Source organism: Varanus komodoensis, unplaced genomic scaffold, assembly GCF_004798865.1.
Source record: "Varanus komodoensis strain SLA01 unplaced genomic scaffold, ASM479886v1 scaffold38, whole genome shotgun sequence".
Lineage (NCBI taxonomy): Eukaryota > Metazoa > Chordata > Lepidosauria > Squamata > Varanidae > Varanus > Varanus komodoensis.
In genome coordinates, this window is record NW_025335909.1 from 128,870 (window position 1) to 152,774 (window position 23,905).

The following is a 23,905-nucleotide window of genomic DNA, read 5'->3' on the forward strand; positions in this document are numbered from 1 at the left end:
CCCTCCCAGATGAATTCCCTCCACTGCGAAAAGTAAAAAAGCAGCGCTGCAGCCTACACTGACGTTCTATGTGAAAGGCATTCTTGGACGGAAGAGCCTCCTGCCCCACAGGAGGGACAGCCCAGACATGGGTCTGTGGCTGGTAAGAGCGAGGGATGGGTCAGCGGTTTGCTCCCTTCGTTTGTTCGAGAAGAACTCCATTAAAGCCACCTTTTCCCGCCCATATCTGTGATGGACAGAGACCACAAAGAAGGACCTCGGTTCCAACAGGTAATCTGTGCCATCGGGTGGCAGAAAGGCACCCAACCGAGGAAACAACCAAACACACCTGCCTTGGGGCTCCATTTCTTGCCCGGGTTAACGTCAAGAACGGCCAGGACAGATTCCTGCCAATCAGTGTAGGCAAACCGAACTCAACGGAGAGCAGTTTGCCCTGGAGTAAGACAGCTTCCTACGGTCCCGTGTCTTAGGGGCACTGCTAGGTTATTTCTGCACAAATGAGCTTGCAAAACCCACCGATCTTATTTTTGGCCTTCGCTCTGGCATCTTCTGGGATTAGCTCCTGTAGCCAATGACCGACTCAGAGATTATTATACAATGCACTTTCTTTGGCTTAACAATGACTCATCTGTACACCTGAACCCCCTCCCCCTTGTCAACTAGCTAATGATGGTTTGCTTGTAACCAACAAACTACAACCTGAAATGATGGCTCCCAAGTCCGCAACTTACTACTAAACCGAACCGGCTGGGCCACGTTGACTGTGTGAAAGCGGGTCGTGTCCCCTCCTCTTCCACGGTTATGTCTGGAATCTACATTCTCCTTCACGTGGTACATTCGCTGGTCACCTGTAAAATCTAGAACAAAGAAGAGACGGGCTCAGTGCAGGAACAAAGTGGACACGTGCAAAAGATGAGCTTCCGAAATGCACCATTTTCATTATTTTGAACGATCAAAAATGGCGGGGGAAAAGGAGAAGGAAGCATTAGCACTGATGCTTTGCATCAGCACTCCCATCGACCTGCTCCCCTGAGATATTCCGAACTACTGCTCTCATTGGGCCCAACTGGCATGGCCAGTGATTGGGGATGATGAGCACTGTAGTTCCAAACATCTGGAGGGCAGGGAAGCACCTGCACAACAGGATTTCTAGATACTAAGGTCAGTGCCTGGGCCAAAAATGTCTTCCTTTAAAAGGTCCCATTGCATAGTGGGGATTTTCTCCAACCCTAGGCAGTAAAATGCATGATGCAGACAAAAAAAGATCGGGGGAATGGCAGAAAGACCCCGAACAGGGGACAGCCGGAAGAATTTAGAATGACCTATTGTCAGAAACGCTATGGAGACTCATTAATTTTGCTTAGACATGAAAAATATCATATAAACAGAAGGTGTGCCCAGAAACGGACTGGATGCAGTCAGCATTTCCCCTGATTCTTCTAGGTCAGTATCTCACAGCTGTGATGAGATCTTGACCTTAAGACTAGCTCCATACTCTGCTTGCTGATTTATCCTTAAATTTACTTTGCTGTTGTATATGTCTCATACTGTGTATTATTCTAATTACAAAAACAAGTTAAGGATTTTTTTCTCTCTCCAGTTTTTGTGGAAAATTAATACCAATACAATACCTTCTGCTCAAATTTGTGGGACTTGGAATATTTTCCACAGAGTAGTTAAAAAGAAGTCTTAACCTGCCAAGTAACTTAAGACTGAACTATATACAGAGACATTAGATTTGTGGGTACTGGAAACAGGGCCTTCTCGGTACTAGCACCCAAATTCTGCAATTCCCTCCCAAGAGAAGTAAGATTGGCTCCCCCCACTCCTTGCCTTTTTCCCCTTTTGCCTTAGAGAGGCAACAAATCGGTTTCATGGGCCTTTTACCTATGTCTTGTTGTTCTTTGATTTTAATAATATGTTGTCTTGGTAAGTCGCAATATTTTTTTATTGCACATCACACCGTGGGCCTGGAAGGTGGAGACATGATCTATAAAATTATTAAATAAATAAAAAGTTGATGAGGTCTGCTACTTTCACAGATGGCTGGCTGCCATTTCCAACCCAACTCTGCCAAGCTTCGGCGCTGTGCACGCAATGCACCAGATGGATGTTGCAACGGAAAAGCACAGCCAGACCTGCTTGCCAGCAAACCAAATTAAGGAGACGTCTGAAGCTGCAGACCACAGCCTACTGTCAAATAATCATCAGAAACCATGACTGGAAGAAAGTTTCACACACCGTGGGTTGCGCTACCCATTGTTCAGTGTGATGTCGCAATTCCAAGGAAGGCACAGCCTTAAGTTTACAAAAGAACTGAGCAGGGCTGTCTAGGATGGGGTGTTTTACAAGACATTCACTCACAGGGTCCCCAGAAGTCAACTTCTCAGCAAATAACCTCAAGACCACCAATTCACAACCCCCAGTTCACTTACACCAAGGCCTTTGTCTGTAATACAAGCTGTTGCGCCACTAGAAAGAGCGGGGATCAGAACAAGGTGCTACTTTGAAATTATATGTCAAAGTGTGTGTGCAGGGGCAGGGAGACACAGGAAAGACACAGAGGAGCGCAGAACAAACAGAACACTAGGCTGCATGGTGCTTCCTTTTCCAAAGCCGCAGTTTACAGTGGCTTGCCCTTGTGGAAACCGAGGTTTGAGCTAGTGCAAAGAGGCATCACCCATATTCTTAGGACTGCCCTTGACCTCGTCTCCACCCAGCCTTCCCCACGTGTCACTCGAGCAGAACAAGCTGCTGACCAGAAGCTGGCATGCGGTGTCTCTTCTGATGCCATGATGCTCCGTTCAACCCATGTCCTGTCTCTCTCATGCTGGACGGCTGTAATGAAGGCCATATTCACAAGGGTACTCGCTTTCTTGCTCAACAGAAGATCTGTTCCATCCTGTTCCCAAGCTCTAGCCATAGGGTTTTCTCTGCTCCACCCAAAGAATGACTGTACGCGCCAAATATGCAAAACAGGACATGCGCTCACAGAAAACATGAACTTTAGAGCAAGTTCTGCTGTGCAGTGATATGGTTACACGGCGCATCAGCACCATGCCATGTGCCATCGTGGAATTCAAGGCAGGGTGCACAGGAACTTGTGGGCAGCTCCCACCTCCAGGTGTGTCAGGCCCGGCCTGCTTGTCTTCAGGCGAGGCAACTCCCATCACCTGTGCACCACCCCTGGGTGACACAATCCATTCCATTTCATTCATTGTATTTGTATACCACGCTCTAGCCAAACTCCTCCGGGTGGTTTACAGAAGTAAAAAAACCTTTAAAATACGACAATATAAAGGCTGTTGATGTACAAAATCAACAGTCAGCAGACACATAAACATACACACTCACAATTTTAAACGATCAACAGATGTCACTGTGGCCTAGTGGTTGGAGAGCTGCACTGGGACTCAGGAGATCTGGGTTCTAGCCCCCCACTCAGCCATGAGGTTCCCTGGGGGACTCTGAGCCAGTCATGGATTCTCAGCCTAACCTACCTCACAGGGCTGTTGTGAGAATAGAAGGGAGAAAAAGAGGAGGATCATGCAGGCCAACTTGGGTTCCTTGCAGCAAAGAAAGTGTAATGTAAACATAATACGTTAAAAAAGAACTTGTTTAAATTTGTATGATGTGCTGCCAGATGTCAGAGTAGGAGGCAGTCTTAACACTGCACTGAAAAATACTTCAGTTGGTGCAGAATAGAGCTGCCAGGTTGCTGATGGGGACTGGGTGTTGTTCTCATATAACCCCAGTTCTCCGTCAGCTCCACTGGCTCCCGATTGAAGTCCGGGCCCAATTCAAGGTGTTGGTTATGACCTATAAAGCCCTAAACGGCTTGGGACCTGGATATCTAAAGGAACGCTTGCATCCATATATGCCCTCCCGCCCCTTGAGATAAGCAGCAGATGCCCTTCTCTGGGAACCCTCTCTGAATATTAGGAGGGTGAGTACCCGGAGGAGGGCTTTCTCTGTGGTGGCGCCCCACCTATAGAATGCGCTCCCCAGAGAGGTCCGCCTGGCACTGTCGTTATTTGTTTTTCGGAGCCAGGCTAAGACCTTTTTATTTAAAACTTATTTTAATTGTTAAATTATTTGTATTTATAGGATTTTAAATTTTTAGCCAAGATGCACCGGAGGTTTTTAAATAAATTTTTTATTGTTTTATTGTTATTTATGTATTCTGTTTCTGCTGTGAGCCGCCCCAAGGCTTCGTTGTGATGGGGGCAGAATAAAAATGTTTTAAATAAATAAAAACAGTAACACTGTGGGGCACTCCAGAGAAGATCCTTGCCCTTATTCTCACCTTCTGAGCCCTTCTCAGAGGAAAGGGGTCTTTGATAAGGAGCATATTGCACAGGTAATCTAGCAGAAAGCAGGGTACCTTTACATGCTTCGTCAGTTAAACAACCACTTCAAATCAGCCTTCCCCAGTTGTGTTCCTTCAAGATGTTTAGTTGCTAATTATACTTACATCTCACCTTTCTCCCGCTGTGGAACTCAAAGTGGCCACATGCGGTTCCCAAGTGGTCTCCCCTCCAAGCTCAGGCCAGCCCCAGACCTGCTTAGCTTCAACAGGGTGGACGCCTGGTGTGCCTCCAGACCATGCTATGCTATGGAGCTCAGCTCCCCTCAGTCCCAGCAAACAAGGCCAATGGTCAGAGATTATGGGAATTGGAGCACAAAATATCTGGAAGGCCACAAGTCCATCTTCCATGGACTAAAAACGCCCTGGATTTAATCATATATAGGCAAGCACTTTCAAAAGAATGTGGGCATTGTCTCAAAGGATGAATGCTTCTTGCTTAAAAAAATGATTCTACCTTATGCAAAACAAATGTTTAATCAACAGATTAATCGCTTAGTCAACTAAGCCGCATTTAATCACATCCGGTGACATCCCATGCAGAAATACATCCATTGCCATACAGAACTAAAAGACTAGAGACCAATCCTTTCTTCCACTGGAAAAAAATATCCAAAGAAAGACAAACAAGAACTTAAGCCTCTAACCAAGATAAATTGGAAGCATTCAGAAGTCGAATGGTTACCCCACTCTGTGCTGAATGGACTGCTTACACATATGAGTTGCAAAACTGCTGTTCCCTGACTAAGAGGAAGAAGATCACGCTTGCTTCTCCGAGCTCATGGGACAGTCAACAGAAGCCGCAGTTCCTCAGCTCTGATGTGACAGCAAGATAAGTCAACCTCACTCAGCTTCACCACACACATTCACTAAGTGTCAGGCAAGCTTCACTGCCAGCAGTCCCCTCTAGCAGAAAAGGAACCGATAATGAGACTGTGTGAAAAATGCAGAATTGCAAGAGTGGGATCACGCAAGAAGCTCAAGAGTAGCAGGACAGTGCAAAACAACGGGTTTCCCAAAAGAAAAAAAATAGAAGGCAAGAGGTCTCCCAGCCCATAAACTTAAGCAATGGGGGGGGGAGCAATTTTTCTGAGCACCCCACCTTCTGAAGCAAGAGGGATGTGCCAGCAAAGACAGGACCGTCTCGCTAGTGACTGTGAGTCCTCTGAGCATGTCCCTGAGGTTTCGCAACAGCCGTACCCAAACAAGGAGGTCATTTAATGCACACTTAAACCACCTCTGAAATATTCCATGGAAAGGCAGCAGTGCGTGCGTGCGTGCGAGAGAGAGAGAGCGAGAGCGAGCGAGAGAGAGACCACTCGCCCAGCCTGGAGAACCAAAGCTAAAGGCCACTGAAATCAAACCACAACATCACAAAACAGCAATGTGTTACTCGCCAGTGACTCTTACGGGACACCACTTTAAACCCAGTCAGCCTGCTTTACGCTTCCGCGCGTTCCACCTCCATCCCGTCCATCCTGACTTGCAGTGATTCTCCAGAATGTCAATCCCACAAGCATCTTTCCCACTGTTTACCACCCAATTCCCCTTTTGTTTTAAGCAAGTGCCCCACCACTGAGCAAAGGCACTTCCCCTGCATTACCCTTCAACCCCTCTTGGCATATTTCAGCCCAGTGCATTCACCAAAACGGGCACCTTGTCGTGCTCTTGGAAAATTTTCATTCAGCCAGCGGCCAGCCTGCACCAGCTCTTCCACAGCATCCTTTGAAAGTCATTTTTAAGCAGACAGGTCTGACATCAGAAAGCCTGCTTTTCTCACAGAAAAGCAAGAATCGCAAAAGCAATTATTTCTAGCAGGAGTGCGCAAGTCACCCAACCGTCTGGATGTGGCAGAGGGATAACACTAGCCTGGGATGCAGAATTCTCTCTACTGCACAAAGGACACAATGCACAATATTCCACATGTGAGCCCTACACCTCTCATCAAAGGTCTTTGATTTTTACAGAGTAAGGAAAAAAACCCTTAAAGGTCCTCCATGCACAGCAAGTAAACAGCAAACACTTGTTTAAGGGCTGAGTGAGGATTTGAACATGGGTCTCTCAGCTCCGAGGCTGACACTCCCTGCCAGGGGTGCCGAACCTCAGGCCCAATCGGACCATCCCCTTCTCCTGGGGATGGCTGTACCCACTTCTCCTGGTGCCTCTGCTGCAGATTGAGGAAGGTGGAGTTGGAAATGTAGCCGCAATGAGATATTCCCATATTTTGCTAATACAGCTTTGCTTCCTCCCCTCGAATGCAAGCATTGCAAACCCAGAAGCAGCCGCTTGAGGCTCTGCTGCAAGGATTCCAAATCTGACAACCAGGAGATGCTGCGGTTTCCACGCCACTTGAACCAGAAATGAAAGAGCAGCTCTCAGGATGCGGCTTCACCTGAAGAGTCAAACCACATGCCTTCTGCCTGGCTTGCAGTTCCTACAAAACATAACAAAAAGCCCAGCTTCACAGAACTTCCACAGGGACAGGACCTGGAAGGCTGCCTGAAAGATACCTTTATCAGCTGCTGCAGGACAAAGGCAGGGCACGGCTGCGTTTCCTCCTTTTGCAGGAAGGGAAGAGAGGTCACGGCCCAAGCAAAAGTACCCTGCAGCTGCAGCAGGGGCTTGGAGAGACCCCGGGCAGAGATCTTAGACAGCCACTGCTGAGACTGCCTAGAATGACCCAGAGCCTGACTCAGGTAGAAAGGCAGCTTTCTGTGATGACAGCCCTTCCAAGAAGGAACCCAGGAGAGGTCCATCTCTCAAGCATCGGCTGGTCCCTGACCCCACCCAGCTGCCACGTGCCTTCAAACACTGCTTCCTGATGGCTCAGAGCAGCTAAGTCTGTGAGCCGCCATTTAAAGTTCCCACAATGCTCCAGAGTGGGATTACAGAGCACTTGCAGCTATGGGTAACTCTGGACGTTTCGGAGGCTGCCTTGGGCACTGCCACAAAGTGGCTGCCATTTGATGGTTTTGGCAGGTCCCGAGGGATAAGTCACCTGCCCGGAGGCACTCGTGGGAAACTGAGACGGCAGGAGGCAGGGGCTCCCACTTGGCACCAAAGGAATTCCAGCACTCAGAAGGAAAACTAGGAGCGAGAGGGAGAGGCTGCCTTGGCTGGCATCAAGGAACATGTCTGGCGGTCAGGAAGACCAAATCAAGTGCCCCTGTTCCAGGAACACGCTATGCCAGCACTGTTGTGGACAATTAACATGGCGGCTCTTCGGCTACCGTGGCAGGGCTGCCCGCGGCTCGCTGGAATGCCCTCCACAAGTTCCCACTGGCAGAGGGGTAGAGCCGGGCCCTGCCTAAACGGAAGGCCTGCGTTCCAAGCGGAGCGCCTGCCTGACTCCTGGAGGAACAGGGGAGCATTCCAGGCACCTTCTGCCTGCTCCTCCTTCTGCAGCTCAGCCCTCCAACAGAGAGCGCATGCAAGCAGGCTGCTTATGAGAGCAGCGGCACGTCGGAAGAAAGCCATCGGGCAGACAGTGGTGGGCAAAGGAGGGAAGGGAACGCCAGTTAAATTTTCCCTGGTCTGTAGAAGGTGCTGATGACATCTTCCTTTTGTCCCCACTTTAGCCGTTTAATTTACACTGGGGAAACCCAGAACCGAAAACCCTGGAAAAATGCTCAGCAGCCTGGGCTGGCATTGTTGGCATTTACATCCCAATGATCTTGCTTTTGCAAGGAACCCAGGGCAGCTTGCAAGATTCTCCTCCTCTCCATTTGAACCTCATGACAACAACCCTGTGAGGTAGGCGACTTGGCCAAAGTCATCCTGTGAGCTTCACGGCCAACTAGAGACTAGCACTCAGATAACCCAAGTCCCCATTTGAGAGCTGTTAAACTGCCTAGAGTCTTTCTCCAAATAAATACTTTTTTAAAGCCAACTCTCCCAATGAAGTTCCCCAAACTCACACTTCACCAGAACAATCCAAAGCCCAAAAGTTCTGGTTCCTCCACCTTTCCCCTTTTCTTTTCTTCTGCCTCACCCTCCCAAAAACCATTTGCCTCTATTCCTTTCATAGGGGTGCATTCTTGATTAGCATTAGTACTTGGTAGAACAGAGGATTTGGGGGGGGGATTGATATAGTACATCCCCCCCAGCTGTTTATAACAATAATTTTTAACAAGGTCTCCGTAGCTTGACAAAGCTAACACTGTTCAAGATGGATTCATTGACCTCTTAGACCCAAAATTTTCATACTGAAGTAAAATATATGAACTCTGAAACTATGAATTGATGCCCAAGTTTCCTGGTTTCCACCTTCCACCCAAGTTCTTTTTCTTCTGTCTTGTGCCTTTTGGATTATAAGCTTGAGAGCAGGGACCATCCCACTATGCATCTTTGAAAGCTGCCCAACAGCCTTTCCTGGCTGAAAAGACAGGTGAAAAAAAACCTGCAAAACCAATAATAAGCAGATCCAAGCAGAGCCATCTCTGCCCGAGTTTCTTGCAAGCCCCAAGCTGCCTCTTCCCAACCAGCTCGCGTGACGGGCAAAAACATTGATGGCAAAGATTCTCATGAAAAAGACTCGAATAAATGCTACAGCCTGGAGACAGGCATCTCATCCAAACAGGGTAGACCCTTTGTTGTTAGTTTTTGCAGCAATCAGAGGGTGAAGAGAAATTTAGACCTGTTCCACATCTCACCAAGAGTCCTACATTCAAAAGTTCCACTGTAATAGAATTACAAGGGCTGCAGTTGTGCTTACAGTGGCACCAAGCAAAAAGGAATCCAATACAGAGTGAAAATCTAATACTTTTTCTCACTCAGCCCCAAGGATTTCATTCTGTCAGCACTGATTCCCACCAACTCAGTCTGTCTCAAATCAAGCCAGGAAACAGTGTCCCATTACTAAAACAGGCCACAATTCGCATAAGAACGGCATAAATTTGCACCAATTGCAGAGTGGAGGTGCGAGTTTTGCACAAATCTGAAATTAACTATCAGAATATTCAAAGAAGCGTGTGTGCAAGTGTAATGTCATATTCAGTGGTAATAATAACAGCAAGAACAAGTTGGCTGAGGTTTGCAAAATTTACACAGTTTGCAGACTGTACTAAAGCTACTTCTCTGCTCCAAATTTGCACAAATATTTCCAGCTGTTTAACAGGAGCCAAAAACAAAAACCCAATTCTGTCCTCCATTGGCCCATCAAGTTGGTTATGCATTATAAGCCCATCAAGAACAACAGGAATCACCCTAGCAGTACACAGGAGGGATCTGCCCATCTGCCACTGATGCTAGGAAGAATACATGGCTTCTCCTCAGGAGCAGGGGAAGTAAAGGAAAAAGGAGGGCCCTGGTATCGTAGGTGACACAAGAAAGCACACGGGCAGGCCATGTCATCTGTCAGGCAAAAAACTGGACAAAGATCCGGGCCTAAGACACAGCTGAGAGGCCATAATTGGTAGCTGGAGATAAAAGGTTTCGAAACCACACGGGGGGGGGGGGGCCTTGTAAGTAATGGAGACCCCCTTGGAATTAACAAACCAAAGAGCTAGCCAAGGTGGATGGGGAAACGCAGGACCTTTGGGGAGAAAACATGTCCGGCCAAACAGTACTTAACACCAGCCTGACCCTGAGGATGCCGCTTCAAACTGCAGGCAGCTGAGATGCCTTGGCCAAGCGAATGGGCCAGAGGACTTGGATCACCATCTGCAGCGTCAAAGGAAGATGAGACGATACAGCCCGCGTATTAATACACAACCGCTGGGTCTGAGAGTACACACACTGCAATTAGCTTGTTTGGACTGGCAAACTCACTCGTTCCCAAGAAGCAGCGGAGCAGCAAGACTTAGGAGTGACAAGGGGTCGTGTGCACATGCTGTGAAAGCCCCTCCAGTAATGACGAGCACACGATCCAGTCAGCAGCAGCCAACGAAACGGAATCGCTGGACCAGACACTACCGGGTATTGGCGAAAGGGAGGAGCCAACCAAAAGCAGTATCTGAGTGTCAGGGCTTCACGTTAAGCTGAAATGTAATATAATGGGGTTGTTAAAAATGCATTTGGAGTAGTGAGAGACGGTGGGGAGAGAAATAATGAACAGCACTTAGCACTCAACTGAAAAATGAATATGATCACACACCCACAACCATTCGGCCTCCACTGCTAGCATGTCATTAAACCCTCAACTGCAGCACGGCAGAGAGGTTGGGACGACAACGTAGAAAGAAATATATTTTTAAGATCGCTCTGGTCTGGCAAACAGAACAGGTGGAACAGTTTGGCATTTCTGAACTCTCCAATACAGATGTTTGAAATGCCAACCACTGGACCGCACACCTACAACCAACTGCTGCAAAATCATCAAAAGCCACGCAGATGACACAGCGGGTTTTCTGGAGCAACCAACGTCCCTCAGAAAAAGTTTCCCACGGGCTTTGAATGTGACCACATTCGGCTTGAGAAGCTGTTACCTAAATAGATTAAAGATTTCCGGACATTCTGAAGCCGACAGGACCAAAAAGGTTATCTTGCACCCTTCATCCTGAGTTTTAGAGACAAGTGAAATCATGCAATGTCATGCCACCAAAACTTGACACTATGTGGTCCTTTAACATAAATAGAACTGAATCAGAGTTAAAAGATAAACATAAAATGGCAACGTTATTCTTAATGTTCAACATTCTTCCAGTTTACTGCAACAAAAACCAATATAGCCGGTATCCCGGACTGAAACACAAACAAGAGAGTGCAACCGACGGCTCTGCCGATGTTTCAGCTTGCAGGTTCCCCATTTCCTGCATGAAAAGCACCCTTTCTACCCCGTTTTCTTACCGTGCAGAAAACAGGGTAAAAAGAGGAACTTTCCATCCTCTATCCTCCTCCCACACAGCTGGAAAGTGTGTCACCAAAGTTTGCCATTTTGGCCAAGCCAACAGCTGGGTGACATTATGTTCTGTCTGAACCATGGTTTCGCCTTGAACTGTTGCAAACAAAACTGGTATCACTGACTAGGAGCTTGTCAGTTCCGGCAAATCAGTTCCAGTTAAGCGTGCCAGAGCGGTTAACTTTCAGGTGGTTAACTCCACTGAACCATCCTGGCTCATTCACTTCACGCTGACCAATGGATTACGCTCTGAATCTCGTGATTTAAAAGGGGCAGTTGTTCAGCTGAGAGAAAAATACTGTTGTGCAACTAGGTGTATTTGTGGCATATCTAGCTTGTACATTTCAAGACAACACAATTCTGCTTTCCTAACCCAAGACGTGATTCAGGTTTTTCTCAAAATCCACCTACATGGATGTGCGAAATCCAATTCTACCTCCCAGATACCGGTTTTTTAACCCCCATGGCTGCTGCTGACTCATGTAAGTCGAACAAACTCGCGGTCCATGGAAGTCCGCAATTTGCACATTTGTGACCCACTAAGAACAGCCACACGAACAAGCGTGCAAAAGACTTTGTGGCTCCAGCATGAGTCACACAATTTGACAGATGCTTGCAAATTACAATTTATGCAATTTTTAGCACAGAATGTGCTAGCACCATGTTCTGCATAAATTTCATCAGCGGTTTAGAAAAGTACAATTGTAATCCATCTTCGAGAACTCCACAAAAAAAGCCAAGTCTGTCCACTGCTCATCAACGGATTAGAAACAGGCAGGAAATCCGTCAAGCCAGATTGCTGTGTTCTGATACATCCTCACTGTCTGTCTGTCAAGTTCTTATTTACCTTCTCATCATATGCGCCACCCGATACTAACAGCCTTACCACTGTCACATACGCAGAGGTTCTCTATTCCTCGTCCACTCTCCTCAGATTGCGTTATTACGCATATATACATGCAAATATGTTCTACTTAAACCAGGATACCCAGAAACGGCTGTGTTACTACAAACTGAGCCTGAAATCATTATGCCAAGACAAACAGAGTTCTCCATCTGTACAGACAGCACAACGCAAATGCTGCATACAAGAAAATAGCAGCCAAGTCTGTGCCAAGGATAAAATAGCACGTCTGTTATGTAATTTTACCAGACTCTTTGGTTACACTAAACTCTAGGCTGCGTACTTGCTCCCTGCCAAGAATCTACTCAACATTTGGGTTTTCCAGCTACAACTGCAGTTGAAGTAAACCAATAGGCAACTGTGCATGTTTGCAGACTTTCAGACTTGATATTAAACATTGATTCATCTAATGTAGTTTTCTATATAAGCAGCACATCCATCCCAGAAATATAGATAAGAGCCTGGCTCGTTCATAAACCTAAACACAGGCTGGGTAAAAAGCCCCAGAAAAAAGGCAACTTACCTTTTTCAGGTCAAGTTCCTGAATATAAGGTGTGGTCGAGGGGCTAGCAGAAACAGCCCTTCGGGTTAAAGCTGCAAAATGCTGGATAAAAATTCTCAAGCAACCTTCCTGAGCCAGCTCTGGCTTGCAGAAATCCCAGCTAATATTGAGTTCTTCATTCTCTCCCCCCTATCAAGCCCAGCTGAGACTCCCCTGCTTGGACGGCTCTCACGGTTTGTTCGGGGGGCACTTACTTGGACAGTCAATCTCATCACTCTCATCCTCACAGGTGGGCCATCCATCACACTGCCAGTTCAATGGGATGCACTGGATGGAGCCACTGCGGCAGGTAAATTGCCCTGGGATGCAGCGCAGCTCTGCAAGAAACAAGGAGAAGATTGCTGAAGACTGCAGACTGAACGGTACCTAAAAGAGGCCTCTCCTTGGAAACCCAGGTCTCCCAGAACTGGTAGGAGTCCAAATTGTATCCCTGCTAATGTATGTGATGCCTAAGAGGAAAACGGCACTTCGGTCTTGATGCGACACCACTAGGATAAAAGTTTATCCATTTTTTTGTTTTTCAAATATAGTTGGAAAAACCGGTGTAGCTCCTCCTCAAACAGATATTAAAATTACCCCGGACAGTTTTAGTAGCTTTTCCCAAACACCATGTTCATGGGAACAAATATATATGGCACATGACTAAGAGACAAAGCTCTGGTTGAAGATATTGTAAAATTGGCCTACTGCATATGAAGCACCTTGAACATTCAATCACACACCTGTGATTACTACCTGCAGTAATACGAGCCAAGGTGGTGTGATTAGAACTGGACTGGGGAGATCAGGGTTTAGAAACCTACTCAGGGAGTCACAAGCGTGCACACACTGGCTCACCTACCTCACAGGGTTGTTGTGAGAATAAAATCAAGAACCCACTCACGTGCTCTAAAGCTCCTTGGAGAAGGAGCAGCAGCATCGAAATGCAATCAGTACCTGGTGGAAAGAGCCCTCGTTTGTGTTGAAGCAAGACTCAGAGGGAAAATGCGGCTCCTGGTTTTTCCTCCACAGAAATGTTGCTACACGCTCATAATGAAAATATTCCACAGCAGGGCTTGGGTTGTGGGGAGCTGAGATTGCCCGTTTAAGAACTGCGTGTTTAGGCTAGCACAAAGCCTGAAGTGCTTTTCTAGCCCTGTGTTAATGCACGTACCGCACAACACACACTCAGCGAAATCTTAACCGCGTTTATTTAGAACAAAGCCCAGTGCCTTTCCACAGGCATATCTTGCGTGAAGAACACACAGAACATCAGTCTGCAAAAGCGACTTATCTGCGACTCTGTAAATGTGTGCAGAAGTTGTGCAGTTTGCGAGTGCTTTCTAAGAGGAAACTATCTGAAGCCACACCCTTTGCAGAGAAAAAAATAAAAAGCTTGCCAAGCATTATAGAAGGGATTTTCCAAGCAAGGCAAAGGGAGCAAACAGTTCTAAATTAAATACGGAAAATCAAACAGAGGTCAACAGAATGCTACAGGCTGGAGGTCCAGAGGACAAACTGCAGAAAGGAGATTGATTTTTCAGAAGTGTGGCCTTCTCCCAAAGAAGAAACAACCTCACCTTTTCCCCAAAAAAGGGGGGAAAACCACACAGCTAATCTTGCACAGAGAAGCCTAATCTTGAATGGAATGGCGATGCACCGCAGTGAGGAAGTGAAAGCAGTCACATGCCTGCCCTCTCTTCTTGAGGTTCTCACTTGAAATCAGACACGGATAGGACAGCCCTTTCAGGACAGGGTGCCCTGAAAAAAGGGCACCCTGTTTGCCTTCCTGCTTCCTACTCTACGTCACCGGGGCGCCTCTAGTCCAGGGTTCCGCGAACATGGCAGCCAAGCAATTGCCACACATTTAGTCCAGCAGTTCCTTTAGGGATCAATACAAACTGGGCTTGCACTACACCAGCCATGAGTCAAGGCAAGATAAGGACAGCCAAACATTTTAAAAAAACCCTCTCCATGCACATATAGCTGCACTCAGCACATGATCTTGGGGTGCACAAGGATCTCTATGGAACAGGTGTGCGCACTGTTCACTAGTCTCTCTCCATGCATCCAGTGAGAGGCATCCATGTGCCCAAACTTATTTCTGAATGCAAACTACGGAACTAGAGCGTCTCACCTCGTTCTCTAAAGCCATGACGACAGGAGTAAATGATGTGACATATACTATTCTCGAGGCTGGATCCAGACTAAGTTTGTTCTAGTGCCACTGAAATCAACAGGAATTCAGTTAGTCATAAGTCAAAGTGACTCAGCCTGGATGCAGCCCTGGATGCTGAGAGAGTTAACACTTTCAGAAATTCCAAGTGCATGTGTTAACTTTGCTCCCAAAACACACGACTTGTGATTTCAGTGGCTGCTGCAGTACAGCCTGAGCCAGGAAGTGAAGTTCCAGCCATGACACACGTGAGGCGACATCCTTCAAGCTAACCAAACTCAGCCTGTTTCTGTGCAGATCAGAGGGGAGGGCAATGAGAAGACCTTGCTCTGGTCTTGAGCTCTTTGGAAGACAGGCAGAATATGGAGCCTTAATCTACTAAAACAAACAATATGCATTTAATTTAAAAATAAAACGCTTTCCATATATAACCATAGTGGGCATACACTCCTCCGCATGCAATTTTGTGTCAGCTCTTGCAAGCAGCTGAGTTCTTAAGCAAGGGAATGCTTCATTACATGCATTCTGAAAGCATTTAAATCAGGCTGTCCTTAGTAGCGAGCCAGATGGACAGAGCCGAAAGGCAGGCATGATTGCTAGTTTTCCCATTAACAAATATTGGAAATGACTCCAAAGCAGGCAGAATGGCTTAATAAAGCAACGCCTGGAATGTATAGAATCAACGGGGCTGCTGACATCGATGTCAAATTATCAGGATACAATATGAGCCCAGAGACTTGTAATTTATTCTGAAAGAAGCTCATGATGCTTTGTTTTAACCTAGACTATGAACATGTAAAAACAGAACTCAGTGCAGTTAACTATTGAGTATTCTTAACTGGTCTATCTGTCTAACTGCAAAAGAGACACACATAATCAACATTATTTCTGTAATGTTGGTTAATGCAGGAATAAAAAGAAATGCTGAGAAAACAAAGGCCAGGACTGCAAAAAGGTAGTTTCTGCAGTCAGCCTTTGGTGGCCATCCAGGAGAGCCACTGCTTTCATTAAACTTGCCAAGACCATGGCTCACAGCAAAGCACTGAAGGCTTATCTCATTACAGTTCACATCAATTAAAGCTTGTGGGACCAGCACTGTTACCCTTCTCCAAAGCGCACTGTGAGTTTCCTAAGAAGGAATTGATCAAATACAGATTCATGCCAATCAGTGAGGTGCTGCTTAAGCGTACAGTGTTCTTGTTCTAGTCACATGCAATCCTTGCCCTGTGGCAACAGGGGATTTTTTTTTTTTTTTAATTACAGAAGGAGCTTTCTAACTGTGGCATCATCTCAGTTCCCCCTTCCCCAAAACTAAAATGAATTTTTAAGTGATTACGCTTCAACGTGATCTGCTGCGGGACAGAAGAGCCCTCGCAAAATCCCCAGATGGAACAGGACACACTCAAACTTAAAATCTATACTAAGACATTGTTTCTGTGATATTGCCAAGTGTTTTGTCCTGAGGAGCATCAAAGCTGCTCAAGCTGGAGGAGGGAATTAAAAATAGGCCTATCCTGCTTGACATGCCACCTACTCAGAATGAACATTGAGGTCACGAAGACACTAAGAACTCAGACCTGCTAGACTGCTCTATACAATGACAGATGTTTCCGCGAGGCCCAAACACCTTTGACCCATTTAGGGGCGTGTGCACATGTGTGCTTCTTCCCAAAATGGTCATATTCCTCCCACAATAAAATGAGGTGAGAAATCTCATTCACTTCCATGGGCAAGGAAAAGCCGAAATGCAAAGTTTAGAGAACAGGTTGTTGGTAAATAATGCGCCACAAGTGGGAAGAAAGGCAAATGTTATGGACCACCACCACTTACGTCAGACAATGTCCAATCCACGCTGAAAGTCTATCATCATCACTTCCAGGGGGATTTGAAATAACTTCTAAATGAGGGCACTTTGATGTTTATTAAATTCATAGCTATTCACCCCCGTATTCCTTGTAACGTACGGCAGGGCCTAAAACGATGGATACCAAAAGTTCCAACTATGAAAGTGGGAAGTGTCTATTTAACTCTGCCACTCTGGTACAGTCCTCCAAGTCGGTTGCTACCCCTTTTTTGCCCAAGCCTTCCAGCCTCACAAAACCCACGTCTCCCTCCTTGCACCCAAGGGCCAACGGAAAGGAAACTGAGATTTACTTAGAACACCAGGCAATCTGCAGTTTATTTTATGTTAATTCTGGAGCCTAACACAAGGAACCCACAGCCATTTGGTGGGAAGAATCTGAACCTTTCGGCACTCCTAGCTTTCTTGACATAATGCCCTGAGTAACAGAGAAATTCCATGCCCAGAAAGGTCCTTAACAGCACGAAGTCAGAAATACCCACATCCGAAGGTTCCTGCCATTCCTGCCACCTAGTTTCGTATGTGCAAGTTCTCCCTTAAAACCAAACCCGTTCTGACTTCTAATATCAGCACAGCAGCACTTATCCATGGGGCCCTTCCCCAGAAGTCTCTGGCTATGGCTCCTGCACATCTTTGCCTATCGTATTTCCTCTTGCGCTCATGCCGCATTTCCCTCCCACCCCCATTTGGGCAATCCAAAGCTTTGCCCCTTCATCTCTGAGGGATGATGCAACATAAAGCACCTAATTCCCAGCTCCTATTGACTTGCCTCACAGTTCAGCCTCAAAGCTGCTCGGTCATCATGTCTTAGGTTAAGGACCATAAGCCGGGTTCCATTCCGGTTCCAGGGGCCCTTTTGTGCAGGCTTGGCTTGCCATTAAAATGTTCTCCAGAGCCTATTGTCTCTCCCCACATTATCCCGAGCATCCTACTTTATGTAAACTAGAGCGTGCCACAAAGGGAACTACAAACGAAGCATGTTTTATATTCTGCCCCACTCTATCCCATGGTTCAGGGTGGATATTAAAATGTTTTGTTGTACATGTGTGTACATGGCACACCCATAAACACACATTTTATACGTCTAACAATTTTATAAACCTAAATTTGATTCCTGTACATGCACACAAAGAGAAAGAGAGAGAAGTGTGTAAGATGCAAGCATAAATCTACCCCACGCATTCCCACCTCTGTATCTCAGAGATCATGCCATGAATTTCACCTGTGAAGAGAGACATGACCTGTTTACTGAAACAGAGAAGGCGAGAAAACTCTTCCAGCCATAGCAAGTAATCAAGCTAGGGCTGGCCATTTGGGCAGAAAACCCAGACCAAAGCTGTGACCAAAACATCCCTAGAGTCAAGCTCTTGCTGAACAAGGCTTCGTTTCAGCCCCTTCTAGGTACCGCTTCTTTCTGCCTACCTCCTTCCAATCCCCCAGCGTGGCCTATGAGCAAGACACGCACTGCAATGCAGCCTCTGCAGGACCAGAGGGAGATGAAAAGGAAACAGGTAGCTGCTATCAGGGGCGTATGCTCTGAATTTCACAACAGAAAACAGGGACAAAGAGGATGCCACAAATGCCGTATGGAAGAGGACTCCTGTATCTCAGCAACCCACGATTTTACTTTGCTGAACGCTGCACTCTTGCCTGGTTTATGCAGTATTCATTTACTCCAGAACTTAATCCATTGATTTAAAAGCCAGGAGAGGCCATGTTTGTTTGGTTAAAGATAAACCAGGAAACAAAAACGATCATTGTCTTTCAACAGGACGTTGACAGTTGAAAAATATACTTTAGCAGCTGCATTGTGATAAATGGCAGAACACTCTTCGGTGTCCGTGCTTATTTGCTGGAGAAAGATGCTAGCTACTACTTTCCGATTCTGAGATTTTAATTTTTGGAGACTCTGGAAAGGTACAGAACCCCAGTGATTATCAGCCCTAGCATCTGATACTAGGATCCACCTTGGAGTGTTATTGTTTTCATACTGCTTTATATCATTGTATTGTCATAACCTGCCCAGCAAGCCTAATAGGGCGGGTTAGAAATCAGATAATAAATAAAATACATGCATATTCTGAGCTATTCCAGAAGGTCCATGTGATCCCTTCAGAAAAGGGGAAGCTTCCCAAACCCAACAACATGCCTGTTGAACAACCGCATAGTTAGGAAAACGGGCAAGCCTGAGGAAGTCAACTGAAAAGTCAACTCCTTTTCAGTCAAAGGCTGGATTTCTAACTAGTTCCATGCCCAAGGTGTGTGGATTGTGTAGAGAGTTTTTGGCAGATCTCCTGCCAGCAGGTTTTATGAAAGGCAGCTCAGCATTCTAGGCAGGTTGCATCAAGCCAAATGTCAACCCACAGTATGAGAACTGAGGGCTTGCTTGCTGAGTTTAAGACAGATTTCTAAATTCTTCCAGCTTTGTTTAACTGATGTACAAGGAGTTCTTTTGGCCCACATAAGATTACCTCAGGGGGTAACCCAATATACCTAGGCCTTCAGGATTTGTTCAGGAATGAGCTGAAAAACTATATGAAGCAAGCATATATGGAAAAAAAGAAACGATTAGGCAATTAAGAGGATAAGGAGCAAGAAATGGGATGTCTCCCACACGCTCGGTTTTCCACTGCTGCCCTTGCCACAAAATCCCCTGAACCCTGCAATTCAGCTGCTGCTGTGAAGTTGAGATACAAGTTCTGGACGACAACATTCTGCATTTCTGACTACTGGCCAGGCTGGCTATGGCCCATGGGAGTTGAAGTCCAAGACATCTGAGACGCCAGGCTGGGGAAGCTTGCATAAGAGTTAAAACAAACCCCGGTGGACTATTTATTGCTTATAACATGCGTAACGTTTTCCAAGTTCGGTGAGAGATTCAACACAAGACCACCCCTGCCTGCAGGAATGAGGCTTCCCTCACCAAGACATTCATGTTCTTCCTGAACTGGGAAGCCAAGCAATAAGCAGCCTGAGGCCTCTCTCATCCAACAGCAATGCTGGGAGCAGCCTTCTGCCAGGACTTCTGCCTCTTCAGTTACCAGAACTTGTCTTGCAGCCCCACATGCAAACAGTCCTGTGACGCCAACACACCTGCGAAGCAGACACCTGTTTAGAGAGTCCTGCTGGACTACTGATTAGCAGGAGATAAATTTAATTAATAAATAAATTTCTGCTGTGAGTCCCTTCCCTCTTTCCTTCTGGCTGGCAAATTCAAGCCAACCCTCTGAAGCTCTTTTATTGAAACTCGAGAGAGCAGAACTCTATGAACTCCTAAACAGACCTTCTACCGTAGTTGAGGGAGAGGGATCTGCTCATGGACAGAGTTGAATCTGAACTATTTGAGTGCCGCCTATTTCTAGTGATCACATCCTGCTGCAAGGCGTCCCATAAATGAATGGCAGGCAGCGCATTGTGCAACTCTTTCATCAGATAACCCAGAGTTCAAGCATTATGGAGATGCGCTATTAACTTTCTCCACCCCAACACATCATTTCCTAAACATCCATCATCCCTGAAATGCCAGGTACCTACAGCCAGTGTCATCCTGGGCAAAGCTAGGTAATGAAAAACAGGAACATCCTTCCAGGCTCCTGGAAGCCATTTAGATGCTCAAAACACCCTGTTCTCTAGAATTCTCCATTCCAATATATGCCTTTTGTCTAGAAATAGGAGACACATGGGCTCATTTTAGCCATATAAAAACAGTATGTTTAAAAACAAACCTGTATGCATTCCAAGTTTTCAAAATATGCAACAGTGCTGTTTACCAAAGCCTAAAGGAGAAAGGGAGATCTATCCAGTGACATACACATTTCTCACAGCCCTCAGCTATATTCCAAAATAGTGTTTAACAGAAGGAAGGAAGGAAGGAAGGAAGGAAGGAAGGAAGGAAGGAAGGAAGGAAGGTTAAAAAGGGGAAACCATAACAAAAAAATTAAATCCAAAAGCACAGAGGAGAAGGAGCTGCTGAACAAGTCATTAGACCCTATAACAAATCTCCCCAGTTCAGACACTTCACCTGAAAGAAGTCTCACCAGAGCTAGTCAGTTACCTGCAAACTGAAATGCAAAAGGAAAAAGAGCAGGAGACTTAAATGCGTCAGTACCAGAAAGGTCAACTGTCCTTCGATTTGAAGCAAAACAAGGAACAAACAAGCAAAACCAGAGTATTCATCTATTTTAACCACAAGGAGCAACTAGCTGTTCATCTTCAGAACCAAGCATTCCTCATAAGCAAACCAAGACATTCCAGATTAAAAGAAAGCTCACTTATTTGGGTAGAGAAGCAAGGGCCGCTTAGGGTCCCTACACCTAGTCCCAACCAGTGCCATCCAAAACTCAGCTGCATTGGTATCAGCCTCTGCATGGTTTCAGAAAGGTTTCCGGTTGTTTCCATTTCTACATGCCAGTGGCAAGCCTCCTTGTGTGGGTAAGGAGCACACGCACCAACTGTCCCAGGCAGCAGGGGGAGCATGGAAAGCCACCCGCCAAAAGACTGAGCACGAGCAGGCCTGCGGACTACACCGCAATGCGCTGAACAGCTCCACTGACCCCTTGCTCTGCAGCACCAGCAGAACCCTATCGCACCGCAGCTGCTGATCAGCAAACAACTGAACTGAAGCAGCATCCTGCTTCCAGCAGATGTCTCCAGAAGTCTGGAACAAAGGTGGAAATGGTGCTGCTCCATCAGCAAACCGGTGTTCAGAGGCAAAGCCGCCTGCGAGGTTCCAACCACCAGCACAAAGTGCACATGGAGTCGACCAAATCATGCGGCAGCACCGAACAAGACGCTTCTCCGCCTCAGCACCGCTTTGCATTCTGCAATGTGGAGCTTAATCACACTGCCCTAGTTCACAGAAGTGTTGCAAGGATTACCCAGGACAAGGATGGGAACATCTGAAATGCACACAAAAGGCACACAAATCCGCCAGTGCTCCACATCTTGGCAGGGTTACCTTCCAAGAAACACACCTCAGAAGGTAGGCCATGCTCTCTTGCTGCCTAGCTCATCTGCTCCAAGTGCACAAACACACAGCTTGGAAAACTTGCAACACCACTGCTAATCCCGGGGTCGATTTCAAAAGATCCAGCAATGTAAGGGGACTCCTTTGTAGGAGTCTAAAACGCCCGGAAACCCACGATGTGATGCACAAGATCTGCTCAGACTCATTGCAGTGCGGTGCGGTGCGATGCTCAGACAGGCCACTCTGCCGGGCTGTGTCCTCCAAGGAGCAATCAGCCACTGCAGCAACGCATCATACCAAACGTCGCATAAACATCATGTTTCAGGTGAACTAGGATGGCTAGGATCTGACACGCACAACTGACACCTACGGAAGAAGGCAATCTATTATGTTCATGTGCAAAAGCAAAGGATCCCTGCCATCCATTTCATGTCTATCCTGCCAAATAGATGAAACTCTCTGGGCAGTTTTACAGAAGAATTTCATGGAAAAGGTAGTAGAGTAAAACACCACAAAAAAATCCAAAATGTAAACATGACACTGTTAAAGGTCTGGCATTCTGTTTGATTAATTTGACACAGGTCAAATATACAAGGTTGTTGTTTTTCCTTAAGCAATTTCACTGCATTAGGTGCTTTTAAAAAATTCAACTATGATACTGTTAATTATGAATTTGACTTTCCAGCCATGTACAGGAATAGTATAACAAAAGAGCTTTTCAGGGGCAAATGAAGACTTTTTTATTCTCTTACATGTTTTAGACCTTCAATTTTCTAAAACTGCACTTGAGTTTTTCAAACCCTAGTACTGGAGTCAGTTTTGTGTGGTAGATTATTTATTGCACTTGGCATTCTACCTTTTCTCCACTTGCAAGAAACCCAGGGCAATTCACGTAGTCCCCTTCCTCCTCTTCACAACCCTGTGAGGTAGGCTGGGCAGCATTAGTAACTGGCCTACCTGGTCTGGGACCTCTCTTGAGTCCCAGACCAGTACTCTAACCTGCATACCACACTGTCTTCTTTTTACAAAAAAGATCCAGGTATGCGTTTTATTATGTTCTTATAGTTTATGGTTTTAAATTCTAGCCTGAGAACTGCCCAGAGCATTTCAACTACTGCACAGCAGAGCAACATTAAGTATTAAATAACTTATAAAATAAACAGAACAAAAATAAAATATAAATTAAATACAATCTTGGAAGAGTTTGCTCAGTCTTGCCTCTGCACTATTCACGGAAAATGCAGAAGTCTCTATTTGCCTTCCAAATGAACCCTGAACAAATCCTGAGCAACAGCTTCCTCCAGCAAAGTTATCCAAGGAACATAGTCCAAAGGAGTTAAAAGGACACAAACGAATCTGGATTTGCCCCGGTTCTGCCCTGTTCTTGCAAGTTCCCAGTTTCAACTCAGCATTTGCAATTTTGCTTTTTGTTCTGACTGGACGCAGCACCAGTAAGATCCACACAAGAAGCTAAAGAAATCTGTCATTTTGGCGGAACATCAGGACTGGCAAGGACATTTTTAGCTGTGTGCACTGAATCCCTAGTGCAGAATTCCTCAGGCTGCCCCCTCCACTGCCGAAGGCTTGCCGTGGGTTTGAACAAAGAGACCTTTTCTCACGCTGAAAGAGGGCAGGATTTTCTAAGCTTTTAAAGATCCCCAAGTACAAGGGAAGAAAAAAGAAATAAGCCACAGCTGCCCAAATTAAACAGCACAGCAGGTTATGCAACACAAGAATCCTCGATCAAACACTACCCTTCCTTCCAAAATGCCAGTACAGCTCACAAAATGAACTGCTTACTTTGCATCACTGAGAAGCTATTACCTCATGCCATTTCACCAAACAAACAAAGGAAAAAAATTTGAGCAAAGAGCTGACAAGAGAGAGAAAAAGCCAAGGGAGAGCAATCTAGATTCAGCTTTGATCCAGAATCACTAACCCCAACCATGAGGGAATCAGAATTACACACTTTCACACTCATTCCATTACCTCCCTCCATGAAATGTAATTAAAAAAAATGGCTTTGCTTTATACTTTGGCAAAGGGTTCTTACTGGCCCAGCTACATTTAACAAGGGCTCATGACTGAAATGGACAGATTCTACCATCCGTATTCTCAATCTAATAAGGGAATGCTACAACAAAACGTTGCAGGATCAGTTTCTGGTAAGAAAAGCTGGTGGCCTTGACCCGAGGTTAACATTAGCAGCTATTCCAAGAGCAGGAAGGAAGACCAGCTCCATGGGCAGGAGAC

General features: G+C 46.0%; 1 protein-coding gene across 4 annotated transcripts in view; it reads right to left on the reverse strand.

The window, feature by feature from the left end:
* DGCR2 (DiGeorge syndrome critical region gene 2) overlaps positions 1-23,905 on the reverse strand; it is a 49,005-nt gene that overhangs the window by 11,078 nt on the left and 14,022 nt on the right. For 2 of the 4 annotated variants that reach the window (XM_044440659.1, XM_044440658.1), the window contains exons 2-3: positions 12,865-12,987; positions 732-857 (exon numbers count right to left, since the gene is read on the reverse strand). In XM_044440659.1, the coding sequence (XP_044296594.1) occupies positions 732-857; positions 12,865-12,987 (249 nt within the window). The remainder of the gene's footprint in view (positions 1-731; positions 858-12,864; positions 12,988-23,905) is intronic. The other 2 variants (XM_044440661.1, XM_044440660.1) reach the window with 1 other exon arrangement.